We start from the raw sequence: 18,751 nt of genomic DNA, 5'->3' as shown, positions 1-18,751 counted from the left end.
ATGGTGTTGTTGTGCCCAGATTTCAAGATTCCCAAGAAACCACATCAGGGAGCCAATTCGATGCAAAAGCATAAGAATCTGTATTTCAAGTTAACTTGGGCTCCCCATCCACCAGGCTCACCGACACCAAGGCAAACCAAGTGGCTGAGGGCTCGAACTCAGCCTGAAGACCGGTTATATAGGGGGGGTTGGAGTAAGGGGAGGAGAAAGAACTGTGCTCTGCCGCCTGGGTGTGGCTAGCAGAGTAGGACGTAGCCCCTACCCTGGGGCAACCTAGCCCTCGCCCTTTCATTGTCAGCTACCCCCCCCCCCAACACACACACCTCCCCCAAGGAAATGTGGGGAGGCCGGAGCCCGGTGCCCCTGGGGTTGAGGGTGTGCGGACCCCGTGGCACTGCCCTCCACCCGCGGGGTCCGGGCACCTGCAGTCTCGGAAGCGGCGCCTGGACGTGTCTCGGCGGAGCCGGGCACAGACCCGGCGCCGGCCCCCGATCGCCCAGGTCCCGCCCGGGTGTCTGCGGGTCCCTCCCCGCGTTCTGGGGGGACATGTGTCTGCCCCCCAGAACATCCCGCCCGCCCAGGGCCGCGCTTCCGCCGAGTCGCTTGTTCACCCACCAGCCGGACTCCTCCGCCTCGCCCTCCGCCCTCTCGGCTCCTTTCGCTTTTGGGGGCCGTTTGCGTTCAGGGGGTTTAGGAAACTGGGGGCTGGGGGGGCCCGGGAAGGAGGGACGGGACGGGCCTCCCCTGCGCTGAGCCGCAGGCGTCGACCACACAGTCGCCACGTGCACGCGGGCGGCGGGCCCCGGCCTCACTGCGGCCCCGGGTGCAGGGAAAGAGGGGGCACCCTGTCCCCTCGCCCGCCCAGCGGCCTCACTGCAGCCCCGGGTGCAGGAAAGAGGGGGCACCCTGTCCCCCCGCCCGCCCAGCGGCCTCACTGCAGCCCCGGGTGCAGGAAAGAGGGGGCACCCTGTCCCCCCGCCCGCCCAGCGGCCTCACTGCAGCCCCGGGTGCAGGAAAGAGGGGGCACCCTGTCCCCCCGCCCGCCCAGCAGCCCCGGGTGCAGGAAAGAGGGGGCACCCTGTCCCCCCGCCTGGCCTGGGGCCCTGGCCTCACTGCAGCCCCGGGTGCAGGAAAGAGGGGGCACCCTGTCCCCCCGCCCGCCCAGCAGCCCCGGGTGCAGGAAAGAGGGGGCACCCTGTCCCCCTCCCAGGCCTGGGGCTGCAACTAAAAACATCTTGGACCCAGGGGAGCCGGGCCCCGCTTCCTGTGCTGCCGACAGGGGCCCCGAGAGGGGACAGAGCGCGGGCCCGAGGGGCAGGGAGGGAGGGACCCCCTCATCGCCGCACACACGTCAGACGCCACATCCCGTCCGGCGCCCCGGGCACCGCAGCGACCGGCTCCGACCCTCAGAAACGGGGTGGAAACCGGAGGAAACCAGTCCAACGGGGACCCCGCGGCGAGGGGGGAGCCGACCCGTTTCCCCCCCACCGCGCGGGCCGATCGCGTCCCCCGGGCCCGGCCCAGCGCCCCAGGTCAGAGGTCAACCGGGCAGGTCCCTCAGGCCCTGCACTGCTCGGTCCCTAAACTGGGGGGTCTTTCCGCTTCGGACGGGGGACCCTGGGCCCGTCGCTGTCCCCTCCAAGGGGGTTCCACCAGCGACACCTCGAACCCCGGGCCCGAGGGACCGCCCGCCGCGAACTCCCCGCAGGGGCTGCGATGGGGCCGGAGCGTGGGACCGGAGGCGCCCGGGCTCCGCGCTCACCGAGTATCCGGACCGAACCCTCGCAGGACCCGAGGCCGGGATGGGCCAGGAAGGCCGCGAGCCGGGGATGCGCTTCCGGGGCCCCGGCGGCGGCGGCCTCCCGACTCCGCACTCCCGTCAGCACCACAGCCCGGGCGAGCCAGACCGGAAAAGGAGGCACGTGTTATGAGGTCGTGATCATTTTAAAAAATTAAGTAAAATCGGCTTTTAACTGATCAATTACATGGTGAGAAAAATACTTGTTTCCGCCCGGTTTCGAACCGGGGACCTTTCGCGTGTGAGGCGAACGTGATAACCACTACACTACGGAAACGCGCTGGCGGCTGCCTTCCAGGGGCCGCTGTTCCTCACTCCGGCTCTGCTGGCGGCGCTGGGTGCGCATGCGCGGGAGCCTGTGGTGGCGGCCCCTGCCTGTGCGCATGCGCGAGCGCCGGTGCGTGCTGCCCTGTCCTGTCATTTTTTACTGGAAATGCCCGGATGGGGGAGAACAAAAGAGGGGCTCCAATCGTTACCTGGAGCCTATCATGGTTGCTTCTCAACACGAATTTGCACATTTTAATTGCTTCCCTTTGCCTAAGGTTCCTTCCAACCACCGAGCTTCCCCGGAGTGACTGGCGGGGCGGGCGCGCTGGGGTGGGGGTGGGGGACGCGGCCGGAGTGGGTCGCGCGTTATGGGGCCGCCGTCGGCGGGAACTTCTCCTGCAACAGCCCCTCCGGCTCCTCCGTGGTCGGCGGAGGGAGAAGCAAAATAGAGCTGCGCCCACCGAGCCAGCCAGGAGTCGAACCTGGAATCTTCTGATCCGTAGTCAGACGCGTTATCCATTGCGCCACTGGCCCGCGCGGAAGGCAGGGGCGGCGGCTCGTCTTCATCAAAGTCAGCCGGCCGGGCCGGGGAAGCCGGCGGTGCGCGGTCCCCGGGTCTGATCCCTCCCCGCTCGGGCCCTTCTGAGGCAACCACCTGCCGGGAGCACACGGTCCAGGTGCCTGTCCCGCACCGACAGGGGGTTGTAATCTGATCGATGGAGCGCCTGAGTTAATCTGAAAAGTAGCCATAGTGATCAAGTCAAAACCGCCGACGTACAGCTGTGATCTGTTGCCTGTACTCATAATGGAAGGAAACGCCAAGTTTCAGTTGTCACTTGTTACTCAGTCAGAATCACATTCTCCAAGTCACAGCGACCCAGTTTTCGGTCTCTCTCGCAGCGATGGAAACGGCGCTGTCCGCACCTCCACGTGTCCTTACAACATGGTCGTGTCTGTGACCCCGGAACCTGCCCCTTCTGCGACCTCAGGTGATGGAACAGCCAACCCGAGGGCCCTTCCACGGCCCGGATGGTCAGCCTGAGACCGGAGCAGAACATAGAGCTCACACCCCGTTGGAAGTGGTGGCTCCAGGTCCCAGCTTCTCCCAAGACGGGCCCCCGGCCTGTGGCACAGCCCCCTCGACGCCCCGCATGTCCGTGCTTCGCCGGCCAAAGGGAACCCCAGCCCGATCCTGTGGGCTGGGCGGTCCTGAGTGTCCGCCGCTCGGCCACGGCCCATCAGGGTGGCTGCGCTGCTGATCATGACGCGGCTCCAAGGCCTCTGACCATATGATGCTCATCTTATAGTAAAGAAACAGGTGCTTATTTCATGGAGTTTCCATCCACCTGTGGGTTGAGTTCGTCGACTTTCAATCTTTTAACAAAAACAAGGCATCTGGCAGAGTCATGCTGCCCCTGTCACGTATGCAGGCGGAAATAAGTGCCTTATGGTGTGACCGAGAAATCCTTAAATATTGGGAGTTTAGAAACACATGTTTCAGTGTTATCACCATGACAACAGTCATCAAGCAAGACGGCCCCGCATAATTACAGGCTTCATTTGGGAGGAGACTTTCACAGCCATGGCGACAGTTTGTAAGCTGTTCGGAGTTTCACTACAGCTGTTTGTTCAGATTCACTTTACAAAGCAGAGGATAAGCTGGGAACCGCCACAAATACTCACACAAGCCCCCGTGCGAGAGTAAAGGTTCTTGTGAATGCTCTCAGTTTGACATCTTATCACAAGAGATCCTTTGGACAAGAAAGTGTCTCTTCCTGTAGCTTCAGAGGAGCGGGGATCGCTCTTTTATTTCTTTCCGAGACTAGGTTTTCATTGGGCAGCCTCTAGAACTGTGTAAGTTAACATTATAAGTTTTTAAGGTGCAGCTCTAGAACTGTGTAAGTTAACATTACAAGCTACAAGCAGCAGGTGGAACCCAAATTTACGGAAAGACCTGCGGTAAGGAATGACTGGAACTTTAATTAAAAACCGTGAGATAGAAAACATGCAGCTTGCCTCCCGAACGGACCTGTTCTTGGTGCTGAACCTATCCTTGGTGCTGGACCTGTTCTGGTGTCAGTGTCCCGGGACCGGAGGAGGCGTGTCTCCGCGTGGACGCGGCCGGTGCCCGCCCCTGGCCCTCTGTCCCCGCGCCCGCGCCGGGAGGCTCAGTTTCCACAGCTGCGCGGTTTCTTCCGTCTGCCGGTGTCCAGGCCGAGCCCTCGCAGGCCGACGCTCATCTTTCGCGTCTTGGGAAGCATTTGGGTTGCGCCTGACCCTGGCGGAGAAGAAATAAGTAAATGCACCCCATAAAATCAAAGATCTCTCTCTTTCCCCATCGATTTGGACGCGAGCCGGCGTGCTGGCTCCGTGGCTTAGCTGGTTAAAGCGCCTGTCTAGTAAACAGGAGATCCTGGGTTCGAATCCCAGCGGGGCCTTTTTCTTCCTTCCGGGTGTGGCTTTCCCCAGTTCAAAAGAGGATGGGTGATCGAAGTGAAATCCTAAGGGTAAATTTTCTCTACGGGGTTTCACAAAACTGTTTTACACGGGTCTGAGGATGGACTTCCTTGTTATTTACAAAAACAGCACGAAGATGAATTTGTTGTTCTTTTGAAGAAAATTTCCATTCTTCCTGTTTTTATATTTTTGTTCCACGTGTATTTTTTCATCAAGTACAAAAGGAACCAGGGAAAGCAGAAGGCAAAGTCACCGCATTTAAACTACAAGCTGTATAACCTCTGATCATTCTCTCGTCTTTCCCACCAACGCCCTTTCACACTCTGCAGGCAATGTTTTTAGAACGGAATGCTGGACACAGGTGCTGTGGAGAAGGCTGCAAACACCTCCGTTCATAGCAGCCACTGAAATCCTACCTTATATGTAACACGTGTAAGGGGCTGGGGTGTCTCGCTGCCTGTTCTGAGTTTATCAAGCTGCACACTGAAGATGGGCGGACTTTTCTGAATGAATGTGAGAGAGAGAGAGAGAGAGAGAGAGAGAGAGAGAGAGAGAGAGAGAGAGAGAGATAGATGAGTAGTTTCTGTGTCTACTAAGCCCGGCAAAGGGAGCACTTGGCACGGGGTTTCCACCACAGCCACTTCCGTAATCACACCTGAAATCACAGAATCCCTGACTCTGCCCCAGGTGATGAAGACAGGCTTTGGCAAGGCATTTGGCAAGGCGACACGTCTTCCCTTTTAGAAGATTCGGAAATAAAGCCAGAATTATCAAGACAATGTCCCCCAGGCACTGGCAGCTGTGCCAACCGGAAGGGGCGGTCCAGGTGCATCTGATAAGTCGGCTTCTGGGTGCTTCGTGCCCAGAGGCTAGGGCTGGGGAAGGAAGGACACAGGTGTTTCCTAAGAGCCTGTCACCTGCTCAGTCCTGGGCCTGGTGACCGTTTTCCTTGAAGGGGAAAAGGAAAGGGGTGAGGGGTGAGGTTGTGGCGCTGATTAAAATCTGTAACCGGTCCTCTTTGTACTCTCAGCAAGGGGTTCCTGTGGCAGCCTGTCTGTTCTGGGTGAGGTTTCACATACACATTTCAGGATACGCATTACACATTAAACCAGCAAAGCAACTGCCTGAGGTTCCCAAGTATTTTTTTTAAAGTTAGTTGTTTTCTTTCTTTGACTTTCTAAGAGCATAATTTGAACACAAATGAATACTTTTAAAGCAGGAATAAACCATGTTCTCCTCCCAGTGATACAGTGTGGGTGGGTGGCAGGCGGTGGGCAGTGTAGGGGGAGTAGTGTTTGAGGCAGGACGGGGAGAGGACACGAGACTCACACTCTATCCATTCGCGCGGCAGAGCTGGCTGGTCAGAGCCTCTGGAGGTGGCTGTGCCTGGTCCTTGCCTGGGGCGATGCAGGGGGAAGCAGGAGCCTCGCTGAACTACGAGGCCTGCAACAGCGGTTTCCTAAGGTCACCCAGGTTTGTTTGTTTGCTTGCTTCCCGATTCCAAGGCATTCCCATGAAAAGTTTTCCAAACGTTTCCTCCTTCTGGAAAAGTACTTTTAAAATTCCAAGACATGGCTTCACTCACGTGCACCAGAATCACCTTTTAGAGGTGAACATGGAGTCAGCACCCAAATGGGCTGAGGGCGGGCAGCCAGTGGGCACCCAGCCTTTTTGAGAGTCCCTGGGTTCTCCTGAGACAGCAGCCCCGGGGCTGCCTGTCAGGTGAGCCCACCCACTGCTGTCAGGCCCCGATGGGTCCTGGGTAAATAGAACCACAATGCTCAGTAAGCAACATGCCTTCTTTCCTCAGGGGTGTGTGTGTGTGTGTGTGTGTGTGTGTGTGTGTGTGTGTGTAGTATAGATTTTTATTGATGTCAGAGAGCAAGGGAGAGGGAGAGAGAGATAGAAACATCAGTGATGACAGAGAATCATCGATCGGCTGCCTCCTGCACGTCCCCTATAGGGGATCGAGCCCACAACCTGGGTGTGTGTCCTGAAGGGGAAAGGAACCGTGACCTCCTGGTTCATAGACTGCCGCTCAACCACTGAGCCACGCCGGCCAGGCCTTTCCTGTGTTTTTGTTCTGGTTCCACTCGTTGCAATAAAGAAAGGAAGGTGCAGCAATCAGACAGACTTATTTATTAGGTTAAGACCACGGGCGACATTGATGCTGAACGCAGGGAAAGTACAATCCGAGTAGGAGATGTGAGCGTGGACAAACGTGCAGCCTGTTGACCAGAGGAGCCTGGGGCATAAGGGAAATGTGAAGACAGACAGGAGCAGTCGGGCTCGCTGTGCTGAGCAGGGACACCGCAATCAGGGGACCCAAGGAGAAGGGCGTGGGAGGGAGGCTGTGTGGGGAGAGAGCGCACAGGCCACGGTTTGGAAAAAGGGAGCAGTTGATGCTCAGGGAAGGGGTGTGTGAGGGGTTACACAGGACATTGGGATGACGGCTGAGGGGGCACAAGGCTGAGATAGCGGCTGACGAAGTGGTGATATCCCTGAAGGACGATTCCTGGAACTGCCTCTGAGTGGGAGAGAGTCCAGATCATAAGGAGGAGAAGCAGAAACGATGGGGCCCACAGCGTGAGGGTGGAATGGCCCCCAGGCAAGGGAGCAGCAGGTCAGTGCGGAGAGGAACGGGGTCTGAGACACTGCTGTGCACACAACTGTCTAACATCCTCCTCCCTGTCCACCTCCTGTCCGACACCCTGGCCCTGCTCCTGGTGTCTCTCCTCTACTCCCCCCTCCAATCGCTCAGACTCCATAGCAGCAGGGCCCGTTTCCTCCGCCCTGTAGGACAAGCTTAGGTATTTGAGATACAGGCCCTGACATTGTAGGGGCAGGCCAGATGGTCATCCCTGGCCTACGGTCACTTTCCTCCATCCCAATGTCCCCTCCAGGTTCCTTGATGGGGTGTTAGCCTCGGGTCTTCTGTTCCCAGAATCCTTTGGAGTTTCTGCTTGCCTGTTCCTTCACATACCCCTCCTCTGGACACCAGGATGGTTGTCATCACCCCATGACCATCTAACCTGACCCCATCTCGATCCCTGAGCTGTCTGTTGAGTTTATTTCAAGTCCTTCCCTTTAGGATGTGGCCTCCAGGGGTAGGAGAACAGATGTCGTTAAAGAGTCACCTCCCTGGACCCTGACTATTGGTACAGAAACAGATTAGAAAGGTCCCACACCCCACATTCTCTAGCAGCAGCCACACAACCTTCCCAAGACTAATCCCTATCCAACAGGAAGCCACGGAGCTGGGTGAAGCCTGAGGGGTGAGGGTGGCAGAGAGGGGTGAGAGCAAAGGGAAGCAGCTAAGCTGGGCTCATCCCTAAGGTGCCCCTTGGTTGGCCTGGGTACAGATGAGTTTAGAATGAAATGTGTCTGTGTCCCCAGAGGCAGCATCCTCCCCCAAGGGGGACAGTGGAATCTCCTTGGAGGGGTCCCTGGCATCAGCCTCTACCGTGACTTCCTCCAGCCCATCTGTGACCGGGCAGATGGTCAGGGGCTTTTTGCCAGAGGACCACAAGCAGAAGAAGGGTCGGAGGGGGCCAGAGAAAGAGGCCTTGGAGAACGTGTAGATGTGGGACCCGTCCATCATGTTGTAGAAGGCAACGTCTCCTGAGTCATAGTCCAGGAAAATCCCAACCCGACGGGGAGGTCCTGCCAGGGGGAGAGGGGTGCGCAGCGGGGTGAGAGCCCAGTACCCGTTTCCATACAGCTCCACAGCCCAGAACCCATTCTTGGGAGTCATGGGGTCAAATCCTTTCTTCATCACGTCCTCCCTGCAGACCCCGATGGCCCAGTCGGTCCTATCCCCCACCTCCACCTCCCAGTAATGCCTCCCGGAGGTGAAGGCCTCCCGCCCCAACACGCAAGGCCAGGAGTCAAATCTCTCCGGCTTCTCGGGCAGTTTCTGACGTTCATCTTCCAGCCGCATAGACTTGGAATCCTCGTGCAGAAAGAGGTGGGGGTGGGCGGTGTCCGGGTCCAGAGTCACATCAACTAGACACGGAGAGGAAGTGAGTCTGAGCAGGCGTGAATGTGAGAGGCTGCAAGCCCTGTCCTCCCTTCTCCAAAGAGATAGGAGCTGGCAGGTCTCCTCTGAGGAGAGCTGAACTGTTCAGCCTGCTCAGCTGTCTCTATTCCCCTCTTCCCTCGACAGCCACAGGTGATGTACAAGCTGACTGTCCCCAGGGCCTAACACCCTGGCCAGACGGGCTTGTCTCCTATCCATCTCCCAGGCCACCGTGTGCCTCAAGGAAAAGTTGATGCTATTTGCCACCTTTCCCCCTCTCTATCCTCATCCCTAAAAAATGTTGGTGCTTTTGTTTCCAACTATTGTAGGACGTTGAGTCCCTGGGGGTTGAAGCCTTGGAGCCCTTGAGAGGTTGAGAGTCACTGACCTGCATGCAGTGTAGCTTTCTTCCACTCTGCAATGAGACAGAGAGAGAGACAGTCACTGAAAGGTTTTATAGGAGAGAGCGAGAGAGAGAGATAGAGAGGGAGAATCTTGAGGGTGAAATAATGACAAGAAGACAGAACTTACTGAGCTCTTTTAGGAGTTTCTCTGGAAAACAAACAGAAATAATGAATGACCTTCTATAGTGGACACGATGAGGCACACAAGGGAGTAGCTGTTACATCGTGACTACTCCATTACTGAAACATGATCAATGGTGAAGAACAAGAATTGTGTTGTTTTCTAAGTAATATGCAGGAAGTTCCTATTGGCTTGGATCGTATCTGTAGTCGTTACTGGGAAACCGAAGTCAAAGTGAGGATAGAGCCTCAGGGTGGGTAGTGAGCAAACTTCAGGTCTAATACCTGTTAGAACTGGTTCTGATTCCTCCTGCACCCAAACCTCTGTCCTTGCTCAGATCGAGTATCAGTGACTCCAGGAGCCCTAGCATCCCCTCTGACTTTCAGAATTCCAGAGTCCATATCTTCCCCTGGCAGCTATCCTACAGGACTTGGATCCAACCTCACTCAGACACACTCCTGACAAGCAGCCTGGATTCTATGACTTACCTGTAGAGCTGAATTCATCCTTCCTCCGCCTGGACCTTTCCTTGTATAGTCTCCAGGTGAAAAATATGGACCCGATGGTCAGAACTCCTAGGACCACTAATATGACAGCCACAGCCACCACCCAGGGAGTCAGCCTTGGGAAGAAAGGAGCTGAAACAAAGGACATTTGTTGCAAAACATTGAGCAAGTCCAGCTCCTCTTCTGGTTCCAAAGGGACTTGGAAGAGGGCATGACCTGGACCTCTCCCTCCCATTCCTTCCAGGGTGAAAACAGCCCTCCAATGCCACTCAGGCTTTTCAGGGGGAAAAAAAAAGATCTTAGGTAGGAAAAAGCAGAGAAAGACAGGAATGAAGATGAATAGGAGTCGTTTTGGGACAGAATAAGAAAAAAATGGACGAATTCATGTTGTTATGGAATTTCCTCCTTAATGATCAATGGAGGACCTGAGCCAAGGGCACAGGGAAGTAACCCAGGAAGGGGAAGTGTCACCTCTGGGTGCAACAGCACAGACTCAGTGACCCAGGGAGAAGGAACAGTTCCTGCCTGGACCAGAGGCTGTGTGTGGGGGACAATGAGAAGATTCACTTTCCTGAGGACCCTGGACAGAGCTCTCGCCTGGGATGGAGGAGAAAGGGGTGGAAACAGGAGGGCTTAGTCTTCTTGCTTGCTCAAGGAGTGGGTCTCGGGATCAGGAAGGCCTGCAGGGACAAAGCTTCTCTATCCAAGGTGCATCTCCTAAGAAAACCTGGATTTTCTACAAGGTCTTGGTACAGTTTATGTCTTCAGAATATTTAAAAAATATTTTTATTGATTTCAGAAATAAAAAGAGAGAGAGGGAGAGAGAAACATCAATGATGAGAGAGAATCATCAATCGGCTACCTCCTGCACACCCCACACTGGGGATCGAGCCCGAAACCCGGGCATGTGTCCTGACCGATAATCCAACCGCAACCTCCTGGTTCATGGGTCGACAACGCTCATCCACTGAATCTTGGGGCTAAAATCTTTACTCTGAGTGAAGTTGGTGGGGCTCCCTCATGAGAGTGGGCGGGATTTTAGGTGGAGAAAGTAGACTGCTCTGCCAGGAGGTCACGCTTCACAGAGGAACCCAGTGTTGGGCTCACTGACCTGGTATGAAAATGCCTACTTCCTTCTCCTGGCCGAGGAGGAGGTTCTGGATGCAGCAGGACACGTTCTTCATGGAGGGGTCCCTGATGGTCACGGAAGCCACCACGGTGAACAGTCCTTCTTCGTCGGGATCCCTGGACTCTGACGTGGAGGAGAACTCCTCTCCCGTGGGTGTCCTCCACTGCACCCGGGGCTCCGGGTACCACCCCAGCGAGGTGCACTCCAGCCGGGTCTCCCCGTTGTCTTGAAGGTCCATGTGGATGTGAGGATCAGAGCCCAGCGCTGTGGAGAGAGCAGCTGGTCTTACTCCTTCAGGGGACACCCTCTGGAGCCTTAGACCCACTGGGCGGCATAGATTGGGAAAGGGAAGCACTTGGGGAGGGGGAAGGGGGCTCCTCTCCATACTGCATCACACAAGGAACTGAGGGTCAACACAGGCTTTTCATAACCTCCTCAGAAAGGGGCGCCAGCCTGGAGGGCCTGGCTCACCGATTGAGCATCAACCTATGAACCAGGAGGTCAGGGTTCCTTCCAGGTCAGGGCACCCGCCCGAGTTGTGGGCTGATCAATGATTCTCTCTCATCATTGACCTTTCCATCTCTCTCTCCCTCTCCCCTTCCTCTCAGAAATCAATAAGCATATATTTAAAAAGAGACGCACACCTCCCGGGAGTCAGGGAGAAGGGCACGCGGTACTCACCGGCCACCCGCAGGCGCAGGCGGGCCTCTCCGTGGCCTGGGCCGTCCTCCCGCCGGAAGGAGCAGCGGTACTCGCCGTCGTCCGAGGCCTGGACCCCGCGGATCCGGAGCGCCACGCGGCCCTGGGCCAGGCCGTCCAGCACCAGCTCGGCTCGGCCCCGGTACCGGGCCAGCTGCTCGGCGTCCTGCGCGCGCCCGGCCCGGTGCACCAGCAACGCCAGGGCCTCCGGCTCCCGCAGCCACCGCATCTCCAGGGGCGCGGCGCTCAGGTTCGCGGGCAGGTGGCAGGGCAGCTCCGCGTCCGCGCCCACCAGCGCCAGGACCGGCTCCGCGGGCCCCGCCACGTCGAAGGGAGCTGCCAGGAACCGGACAGTTAGACTCCGGGACAGCCAGACACCCGGAGGGCCGAGGACGGATGGGGACCGGGCTCCCCGCCCCAGGGCAGCGTCCCTACGCCCATTCCTGGGGCAGCCCGCCCCACGACACCAGTTTGGGCCCAGGCTGAGCCTCCAGGGAGAACCGAATGGGGTCGTTTCTGTTTACCCTGCGGCCAGGGACAGAGGGGAGACCCACCTGCGTCCACCGGACCTGCGTGCAGCCCGCGCAGATGCAGAAGCAGGAGGGTGAGCAGACACCCCCCGAGGCAGGGGCTGGGGAAGGCGGCCATCACCCTCCTCTGCTGCAGTCAGTGGGGAGCTTGGCCTAGAAGACAAAGGGCAGTTCTTTCCCCCTCGGAGGCGCCAGGCCTTGCACAGTCCCCCCCATCCCCCACCCTGCTACACACACACCCCGGCCATCCGCCCACCCAACACCCTAAAAGAACACAATGGGCCCTACAACCCTGAGGAGACAGGAGGTGGGAGCTGTGAGACGGTGCCCGGGAGGGGAGCCTGTGAAGGAAGGAATCTTGGAAGCACTGTTCTACAAAACCCTCTTCTTCCAAAGGCAGTGACTGGTATTTGCTTTAGCAATGATGACAGAGATAACGCGATAGAGGCAGAGGTGGGTGCCCGGAACGAAGAGGAAAAAGAAGAGGTTGGAGAAGGACAGGGAAGGCGCTGAGAGAGCTAAGGGCGTGCAGTGCAGAGGGCCTGGGCCTTGGGAGGCGCCCGGGGCCAGAGGGAGGAACATGCCTCCTGGCTGAGCGGGATTTGGGCACCCACCTGGCTCCTTGGAGGAAAGGGCACCTGCCGGGCACTGCCACCGAGTGAGAAGGCTGGGCGCGCCCCGGGGCCAAGTTAAAGCCACAGAGGAGGAAGGGGCAGTGCCCTCAGGAGCGCCTGCCCCCACCCCATCCCCGACGTGTTTACTTTGGAAAGGAGTTTTCCAGCGACAACGGGAAGGGTCTGCTGCTCAGAGAACAGGGTCTACGCTGAAGCACCGGCTAACTAAATGGGCAGAGTGGACAGGGAAGGGGGCAAGAGAATGCTGGGAGGAGACGGGAACCTCCGTTTCTTCATCTCTAAAACGGGAATATGGTTAATAATAACCTTATTCAGAGAGGTTAAGCATGTAAAGCACAAAGCTTACAGTAGGGACATAGAAGAGGGTGTGACTTGTATTTTTTTTATTATTTATGTGGGCTGAGAATTCCAGGTAGGCTGTACGTACCTGTGTGTGATTCGGTTTTTAGGGCCCCAGGGTTGCCTCCCTGGGAGCAACTCATGAGACCTGCAATTCCTATTCGAGGTTAAGCCTCTTATTGTTATGGAAAAAGAATATGGGAAAATGTTTTTTAAAAAGTAGAAATCACCCATAATGTCACCGACGGATGATAACCTCTACTCACATGTTAGCATCTTCCATCCCAGGGTTTACTTTACGTGCACGTGCATCAGAAAACAGAACTGATAAGGCTTTCGCATAATTTGAAGGGTGGTTAACAGTTATATCATATTGTAGGTTCTTACAGTTCCCAAGACTGTGGGCATCTTGTTTTTTTTGTCTATTATACATAGTACATGTTACAAATAGGCTTTGTCCATATCTTTGATAACTTCCTGATATGCTTTCTGATCAATTCCAAGAAATGTAGTCATTGGGTCCAAGGCGATGAGCAGGCCGCCCAAGTTCCTTCCTGGAATGCTGAACCTGTCTCACTATCAACAGAACGTCCTCTTCACCTAACCCTGCCTGCACCACTGAAGTGGATCAAGCTGTGATCTTACCATGCTTTTATTTACTTATTTTTTAAAAATATTTTTATTGCTTTCAGAGAGGAAGGGAGAGAGAAACATCAATGATGAGAGAGAATCATGGATCGGCTGCCTCCTGCACACCCACACTGGGGATGAAGCCTGCAACCCTGGCATGTGCCCTGACTGGGAAACAAACCATGACCTCTTGGTTCCTAGGTTGACGCTCACCCACTGAGCCACGCCAGCCGGGTTTACCATGTATTTATGTAATAGCGAGGCTGGTCACTTTTCATATTATCCACTCAATATTTTTCGGAAGTGAGCTCTTCAGGCCAACCACTCATTTGTTTCCTAGACAGACACATTCTGGTGCTGTTTCATATCCATTTGTATGAGCTTTTTTATAAATTAAAGATGTCAGTTCTGTATTATATTTGTGGCAAAAATCCTTCATTACCACAGTTTAGTCCTGGACTTCTAATTGGGAATATGATGAAGACCAAACAAATGATTGACCCACCAGACTGCTAGGAGAATGACTTCCCAAATGCAAATCTGATTATTTCACGTTTTGCTTAAAAATCCCTACATATGCCCAGCTGGTGTGGCTCAGTGGTTGAATGTTGAACCATGAACCAGGAGGTCAGGGTTTGATTCCTTGGTCAGGGGACATGCCTGGGTGGTGGGCTTGATCCCCAGTGTGGGGCTTGCAAGAGGCAGCTGGGATCAATGACTCTCTCTCTCATAATTGATGTTTCTGTCCTTCTCTCCTTCTCCTTTCCTTTCTCTGAAATCAATAAAACATATATTTTTAAAATCTCTACAAATCTCCTTAGTGACCCCAGCACCAAGTTCAGGCACCTTAATCAGGGCAAGAAAATGCTGTAGGATTAAGTGTCCTGCTTCCTTCCTCTCCTCTATATTCTCCAAGGGCCTATACACCCACCAGAGGAATTTGGGTGGAGATGTGGTTGTCTCAACCTGCAACCCCCTCTCAGGCCTTAAGATGGTAGTGTTGTCTCCCTCTCCTCCCGGCTGCTGGCTTTCCATGAATGGTGGGGATGCCCTGGAGAGGGCTCTGGCTCAGGGTTTTGGGTTTGTCTTCTTTGCATGTGACCTAATCAAGCTAAGACAAAAGACTGGGTGAGGGCATCACGGAGGGCACTGTGTTCTGTGGCTCCTTACTCAGCATTGAGCCCGCTGCTCTTCCCGGGGGCGCACACTGTTGGAAGACTGGTAATAATCAGATAGGGCCCACTGCTAGGTTGGCATGGTAGCAATGACATCAATCCCCATTGACCAAGCCCGTGTTGAATGGATGTGCACTGTACACCTCGGAGTTCGTGTAGGGGAAGTGCCGGCAGGGCAGTGAGGAGGCCTGGGTGACGTGGTGACGGGTTTCTGTATGGAAGAGGGACTCTTGGGGGTGGGAGAGGTGCAAAGTGCCCTGGGGTCAGGCAGAGTGGGACTGCTGTCGCAATGGAGAATTCCCAGAATGAAGTAAAAGGGAGACAGGACCTCGGAGGAGCCAGTGAAGTGAGGTTGGAGTGAGCTTGCAGGGAGGGACCAGGGAGTCTGAGGCACCTGAGCTCCCCCCAGAATCTACCCCGTTGCAGCCCCTCCCTGCCACCTGGTGGGGTGAGCCCTCCAGGCAGGGCTACAAACCTTAGGGAATTTTAGGGGTGGGCCAGGAATTCATTCACCTTGCTTTCCTCTTGTGGGGCACTCAGGAGGCAGCCGATCAATGATTCTCATCCTTGGTGTTTCTATCTCCCTCTCCTTCTCTGAAATCAATAAAAATATATATTTTAAAAAACAAACAACAAAAACACACTAAAGTCCAGCTAAATACTTGTGGTTTCATTGTCAACCTGGGGAATTCACTTTGTTAGAATTTCCTTCTTCCTTTCCGGGCATTAGGGACCCTTCTCCTTGAACAACCCATTTCCAGTGGATTTTAGTGACTCGTGCTGTTTGTTCTTCCTGGGAAGCCCTCAACCCTGGTCTTCATCTGACCTGAGGCAGAGCTCACCCCGAGAACAGCCTTCCTGTGGGGTATTTCTTGAAAACAGTTAGTGGCGATTATTTAATTGGCATCTGCCCGAGATTTCGCACCTTCTCTCATGGGCAGATATGAGAATCCCGTCTCTATTAAAGCCAGACATCAGATTTGCAAAACAAATGGAACAACGCCACGCACATCACTAGCATTTATTTTGCAAACAAGTCATCTTTCACAAAAATATGTTATTTATGTCAACCTTAATCTGTTTACAGCTGTCATATAAATATAGATCGACAAACATCTTTGAAGCTGTTCAGTCCAATATAGCAAATATTAGCAGCAAAAATGAGCAAAAGCCCTCTGGGGCCTCGGTCATTTTACGTGAATAAAGGCATCCCGAGGCCAGGAAGCTGGAAACCAGCGACCTTGCGATGAACTGGCTCACTGCCCACCTGCTCAACTGGGGCCTTAATCCCCGGCCACTCTCCGCGACCGTGACCGGTACTGCCCCCTCGATTTTGGCGGGGACACCTGAGCCAGGCCCGATGCCTACGGATCCTCGTCTTTCATCCTGTGTCTACCTGTTTCGTCCTTTCAGCCTGGGAGCCTTGCTGTGTGGGCTGCAAACCGGGGGGGTGGGCGGGCTGGACCTGCAGGTGCTGGGACCCTGGGTCAGGCCCTCCCAGCCCGCCGTCCCGCTTCCTCATCCCTGACCTCCAAGGGTGGCTCTCCGTCCTCTCAGGTCCTGGGGCACCTGCTGGCCTCGCGGCGAGTCCACGGTGCCTGGTGTGGACTCGGGTTCAAGGCCACAAGCGTCACCTGATGCTACCGCAGCGGGCTCTCCGCCCGTCATCGCCCAGAACTTTCTTTGGTTGGGGGCCACCTGGAGCCCTGGTGTCCCCGGGACTGGCTCCTGCCCTCTGGTGACCAGCAAATGAGCTGCTGCAGCAACCGCCTCAGGGGGGAGACGGCCTGGGGCGCGGGGCCTCGGAAGGGGGTCTCCGATGTGACCAGAGCGGGTGCGTGGCAGGAGGGGCGGGCAGGGCTCCCCTACTCTCCTCCGAGGCCAGGGAACTGGTGGCTGCGCTCGGCCCCCGCCCTGTGCAGGACCAGGCCGCCCTCAGGCACCGGGACGCCCCGGGCCCCGGCGAACGCGGGGCAGATGGACAGGGCGCCGTCGTCAGAGCCCAGGCGGAAGAAGGGGCGCAGGGGCCCCGAGAAGGGCGCGCGCGGGCAGGTGTAGAGGTGCGCGCGCTCCCGCGCGTCGTAGAAAGACACGTCCCCGGCCTCGTAGTCCAGGAACACGGCCACGCGGCGCAGGCGCCCCCTCAGGGGCAGCACCCTCTCGGGCGAGGCCAGCGCACGGTACCGGCCCTCGAACATCTCCAGGGTCCAGAAGCCGTTCCCAGGGGCCAGCGGCCCCTCGCCCCTACGCTCCGCGCCGGCTGCGCAGACACCCACGGACCAGGCCATGGCGCCCTCCACCTCCACCTCCCAGCAGTGCCGGCCCCCGGAGAAGCTGGGGGCGCCCAGCACGCAGGGCCAGCAGGAGAACCGCTCGGGGGTGTCGGGCAGGCTCTGCCGCGAGGGCCCCCGCCGCACGCTCCTCCGGTCCTCGGACAGGAAGAGCTCGGGGTGCGCAGTCTCGGGGTCCAGGACCACGTCGGCTGCGGAGGAAGCCCCGGGTCAGGCTGCAGAGGCGGGGACACGCCCCTCCCCTGCGCTGGGATCCCCGGGAAGGGCCGGATCCCAGGCCCCGGGCGGCCCCAGGAGAGAACTCCCGACCTGCTCGTCCACCTGCGCGGGTGGCGCGGCCTCGGGTGGAGAACGGGCTCGGGGAGAGGCGGCCCCAGCGCGTGCGCTGCAGGGAGCGGTCCCTTTCTCTCCGCATCCTCCGCCCCCCCCCCCCCCCCACCTCTTTCTCGCCGGGACCTCTGACCTCGGGACTCTCCTTAGCGGGGAACTTGCAGAGACCCCGTCCCCGCCCCACCCCAGGGAAGCCATTCGGGCCGACCGCTCCCCGCACACACAGGGGGCAGGGGCCCGAATGGGTCCTCGGCGTCCGTCGGGTTAACCGGGTGGCGGCGACGTACCTGACGGACAAGGGCTCCCTTCAAAGGGCGAAGGAGGACAAGGCCACTGCCCCCGGAGAGGCGAGCCCGGCAAAGGGGGGGCACCGGTCCCACCGGCTGTGCGCTAACACCTGCGCCCAAGGGACCTCTCCCTGTTCAGGAGGTGCTGGACGGCGCTCCGCAGACCTCCCCACCTGCCCTTCCGTGACTGAACCGGCCGGCGTCCATCGTGTTAAAATGCCTTCTCCCTCCCCCATCTTGTATGTCCAACGGTGACAGTTGTGAAGTTCACCCAAAGAGCAAAGGCCCAGCCCTCGCTGTCTGGGCTCAGCGGATAGAGCGACGGCCTGCGGACTGAAGGGTCCCGGGTTCCAGCCGCATCAAGGGCAGATACCTTGGCTCAGGCTCGAACCCAGGCCCTGGTTGGGAGGTGCGTGTGGAGGCCACCAGTCGATGTGTCTCTCTCACATCGGTGTTTCTCTCCGTGTCTCCCCCTCTCCCTTTCACACCCTCTAAAGGTCAGTGGGAAAATGTCCTCAGGTGAGGATTAACAATAAATAAATAAACAAACAAACAAGGGCCAAGCCCCGTGGTGTCTGCTAAAACCTGGACTCTGGTGCCTTCAGCAGAGGGTGCTGAGTCACACACAGCGCAGGGAGCTCATAGGCCGCTGCGGGCTCCCACCTGCCCAGGCCCGGTCCCTGTGGGCTGCGCCCAGCATCAGGGCTCCCCTGGGCAGGGAGGCAGGGAGGCGTTTCCTGAGGCAGCTCCCTGCCTGCCCACCCACAGCGCCTCCCTGCAGCCCGCACCTCCCCAGTTACATCTATCTCAGCCAGCGGTGTCCTCTCTCACGCAAACCCCGGGTCCAAAGAGTCCCGACCACTGAACCATAACCTCCGGGAGGTCCGCTCTGTGCTTGACCTGCTTGACCTCCCGTAGTCAGGGATGAAATGACACTAAAAATCCAGGGCGGGAAGGTGGCTCCTCTCCCGCTCCTGCTGGAGGCAGGACAGCAATTTCTCTGCTGTTCATTTTCCCCGAGGACCGGGCCCAGCCCTCGGGGACACATGAGTCACTCCCAGAACTGGTTTTCGAAGCAACTGCAGGCACACTGACGGAGACTGAGGAAAGGGTGGTTCCCTCATTCCTGGCTCAG

The 18,751-nt window shown here is 57.2% G+C and overlaps 2 protein-coding genes and 3 non-coding genes across 5 annotated transcripts; 1 reads left to right on the top strand and 4 right to left on the bottom strand.

Annotated features, from left to right (window-relative positions):
• Nucleotides 1–2,002: 2,002 nt before the first annotated feature.
• Nucleotides 2,003–2,075, bottom strand: TRNAV-CAC. The gene has a single exon. It is a non-coding gene; the product is annotated as a tRNA-Val (tRNA).
• Nucleotides 2,076–2,526: 451 nt separating this feature from the next.
• On the bottom strand, nucleotides 2,527–2,599 carry TRNAR-ACG. The gene has a single exon. It is a non-coding gene; the product is annotated as a tRNA-Arg (tRNA).
• Nucleotides 2,600–4,429: 1,830 nt separating this feature from the next.
• TRNAT-AGU lies at nucleotides 4,430–4,503 on the top strand. The gene has a single exon. It is a non-coding gene; the product is annotated as a tRNA-Thr (tRNA).
• Nucleotides 4,504–6,657: 2,154 nt separating this feature from the next.
• BTN1A1 (butyrophilin subfamily 1 member A1) lies at nucleotides 6,658–12,087 on the bottom strand. The gene is made up of 7 exons (XM_014447932.2): nucleotides 11,954–12,087; nucleotides 11,382–11,735; nucleotides 10,683–10,964; nucleotides 9,554–9,703; nucleotides 9,072–9,092; nucleotides 8,929–8,955; nucleotides 6,658–8,527 (listed from the first exon to the last, which is right to left on the bottom strand). Exons 1-7 carry the CDS (start codon nucleotides 12,045–12,047, stop codon nucleotides 7,854–7,856), a joined length of 1,602 nt encoding a protein of 533 aa, XP_014303418.1. The 5' UTR covers nucleotides 12,048–12,087; the 3' UTR covers nucleotides 6,658–7,853.
• A 3,627-nt stretch (nucleotides 12,088–15,714) lies between these two features.
• On the bottom strand, nucleotides 15,715–17,209 carry LOC102418633 (butyrophilin subfamily 2 member A2-like; the record flags this gene model as incomplete). The annotated part of the gene is made up of 1 exon (XM_014447931.2): nucleotides 15,715–17,209. A coding segment is annotated over one exon (636 nt), but the record flags the coding sequence as incomplete, so codon positions are not given.
• Nucleotides 17,210–18,751: the final 1,542 nt, after the last annotated feature.

This window comes from Myotis lucifugus, unplaced genomic scaffold, assembly GCF_000147115.1.
Source record: "Myotis lucifugus unplaced genomic scaffold, Myoluc2.0 scaffold_728, whole genome shotgun sequence".
Lineage (NCBI taxonomy): Eukaryota > Metazoa > Chordata > Mammalia > Chiroptera > Vespertilionidae > Myotis > Myotis lucifugus.
This window is presented reverse-complemented; position numbering and strand designations above follow the sequence as displayed.

Bases quoted from the DNA above. Each gene is read 5' to 3' on its own strand.
- BTN1A1 (XM_014447932.2), bottom strand. From the start codon at position 12,047: ATGGCCGCCTTCCCCAGCCCCTGCCTCGGGGGGTGTCTGCTCACCCTC. The intron at 9,704-10,682 runs GTCAGTGAGCCC...CCTTTGTTTCAG, and splicing joins AGTAGGCATTTTCATACCAG to CTCCTTTCTTCCCAAGGCTG. The intron at 8,528-8,928 runs GTCAGTGACTCT...CTCCGTGTCTAG, and splicing joins GAAAGCTACACTGCATGCAG to TTGATGTGACTCTGGACCCG.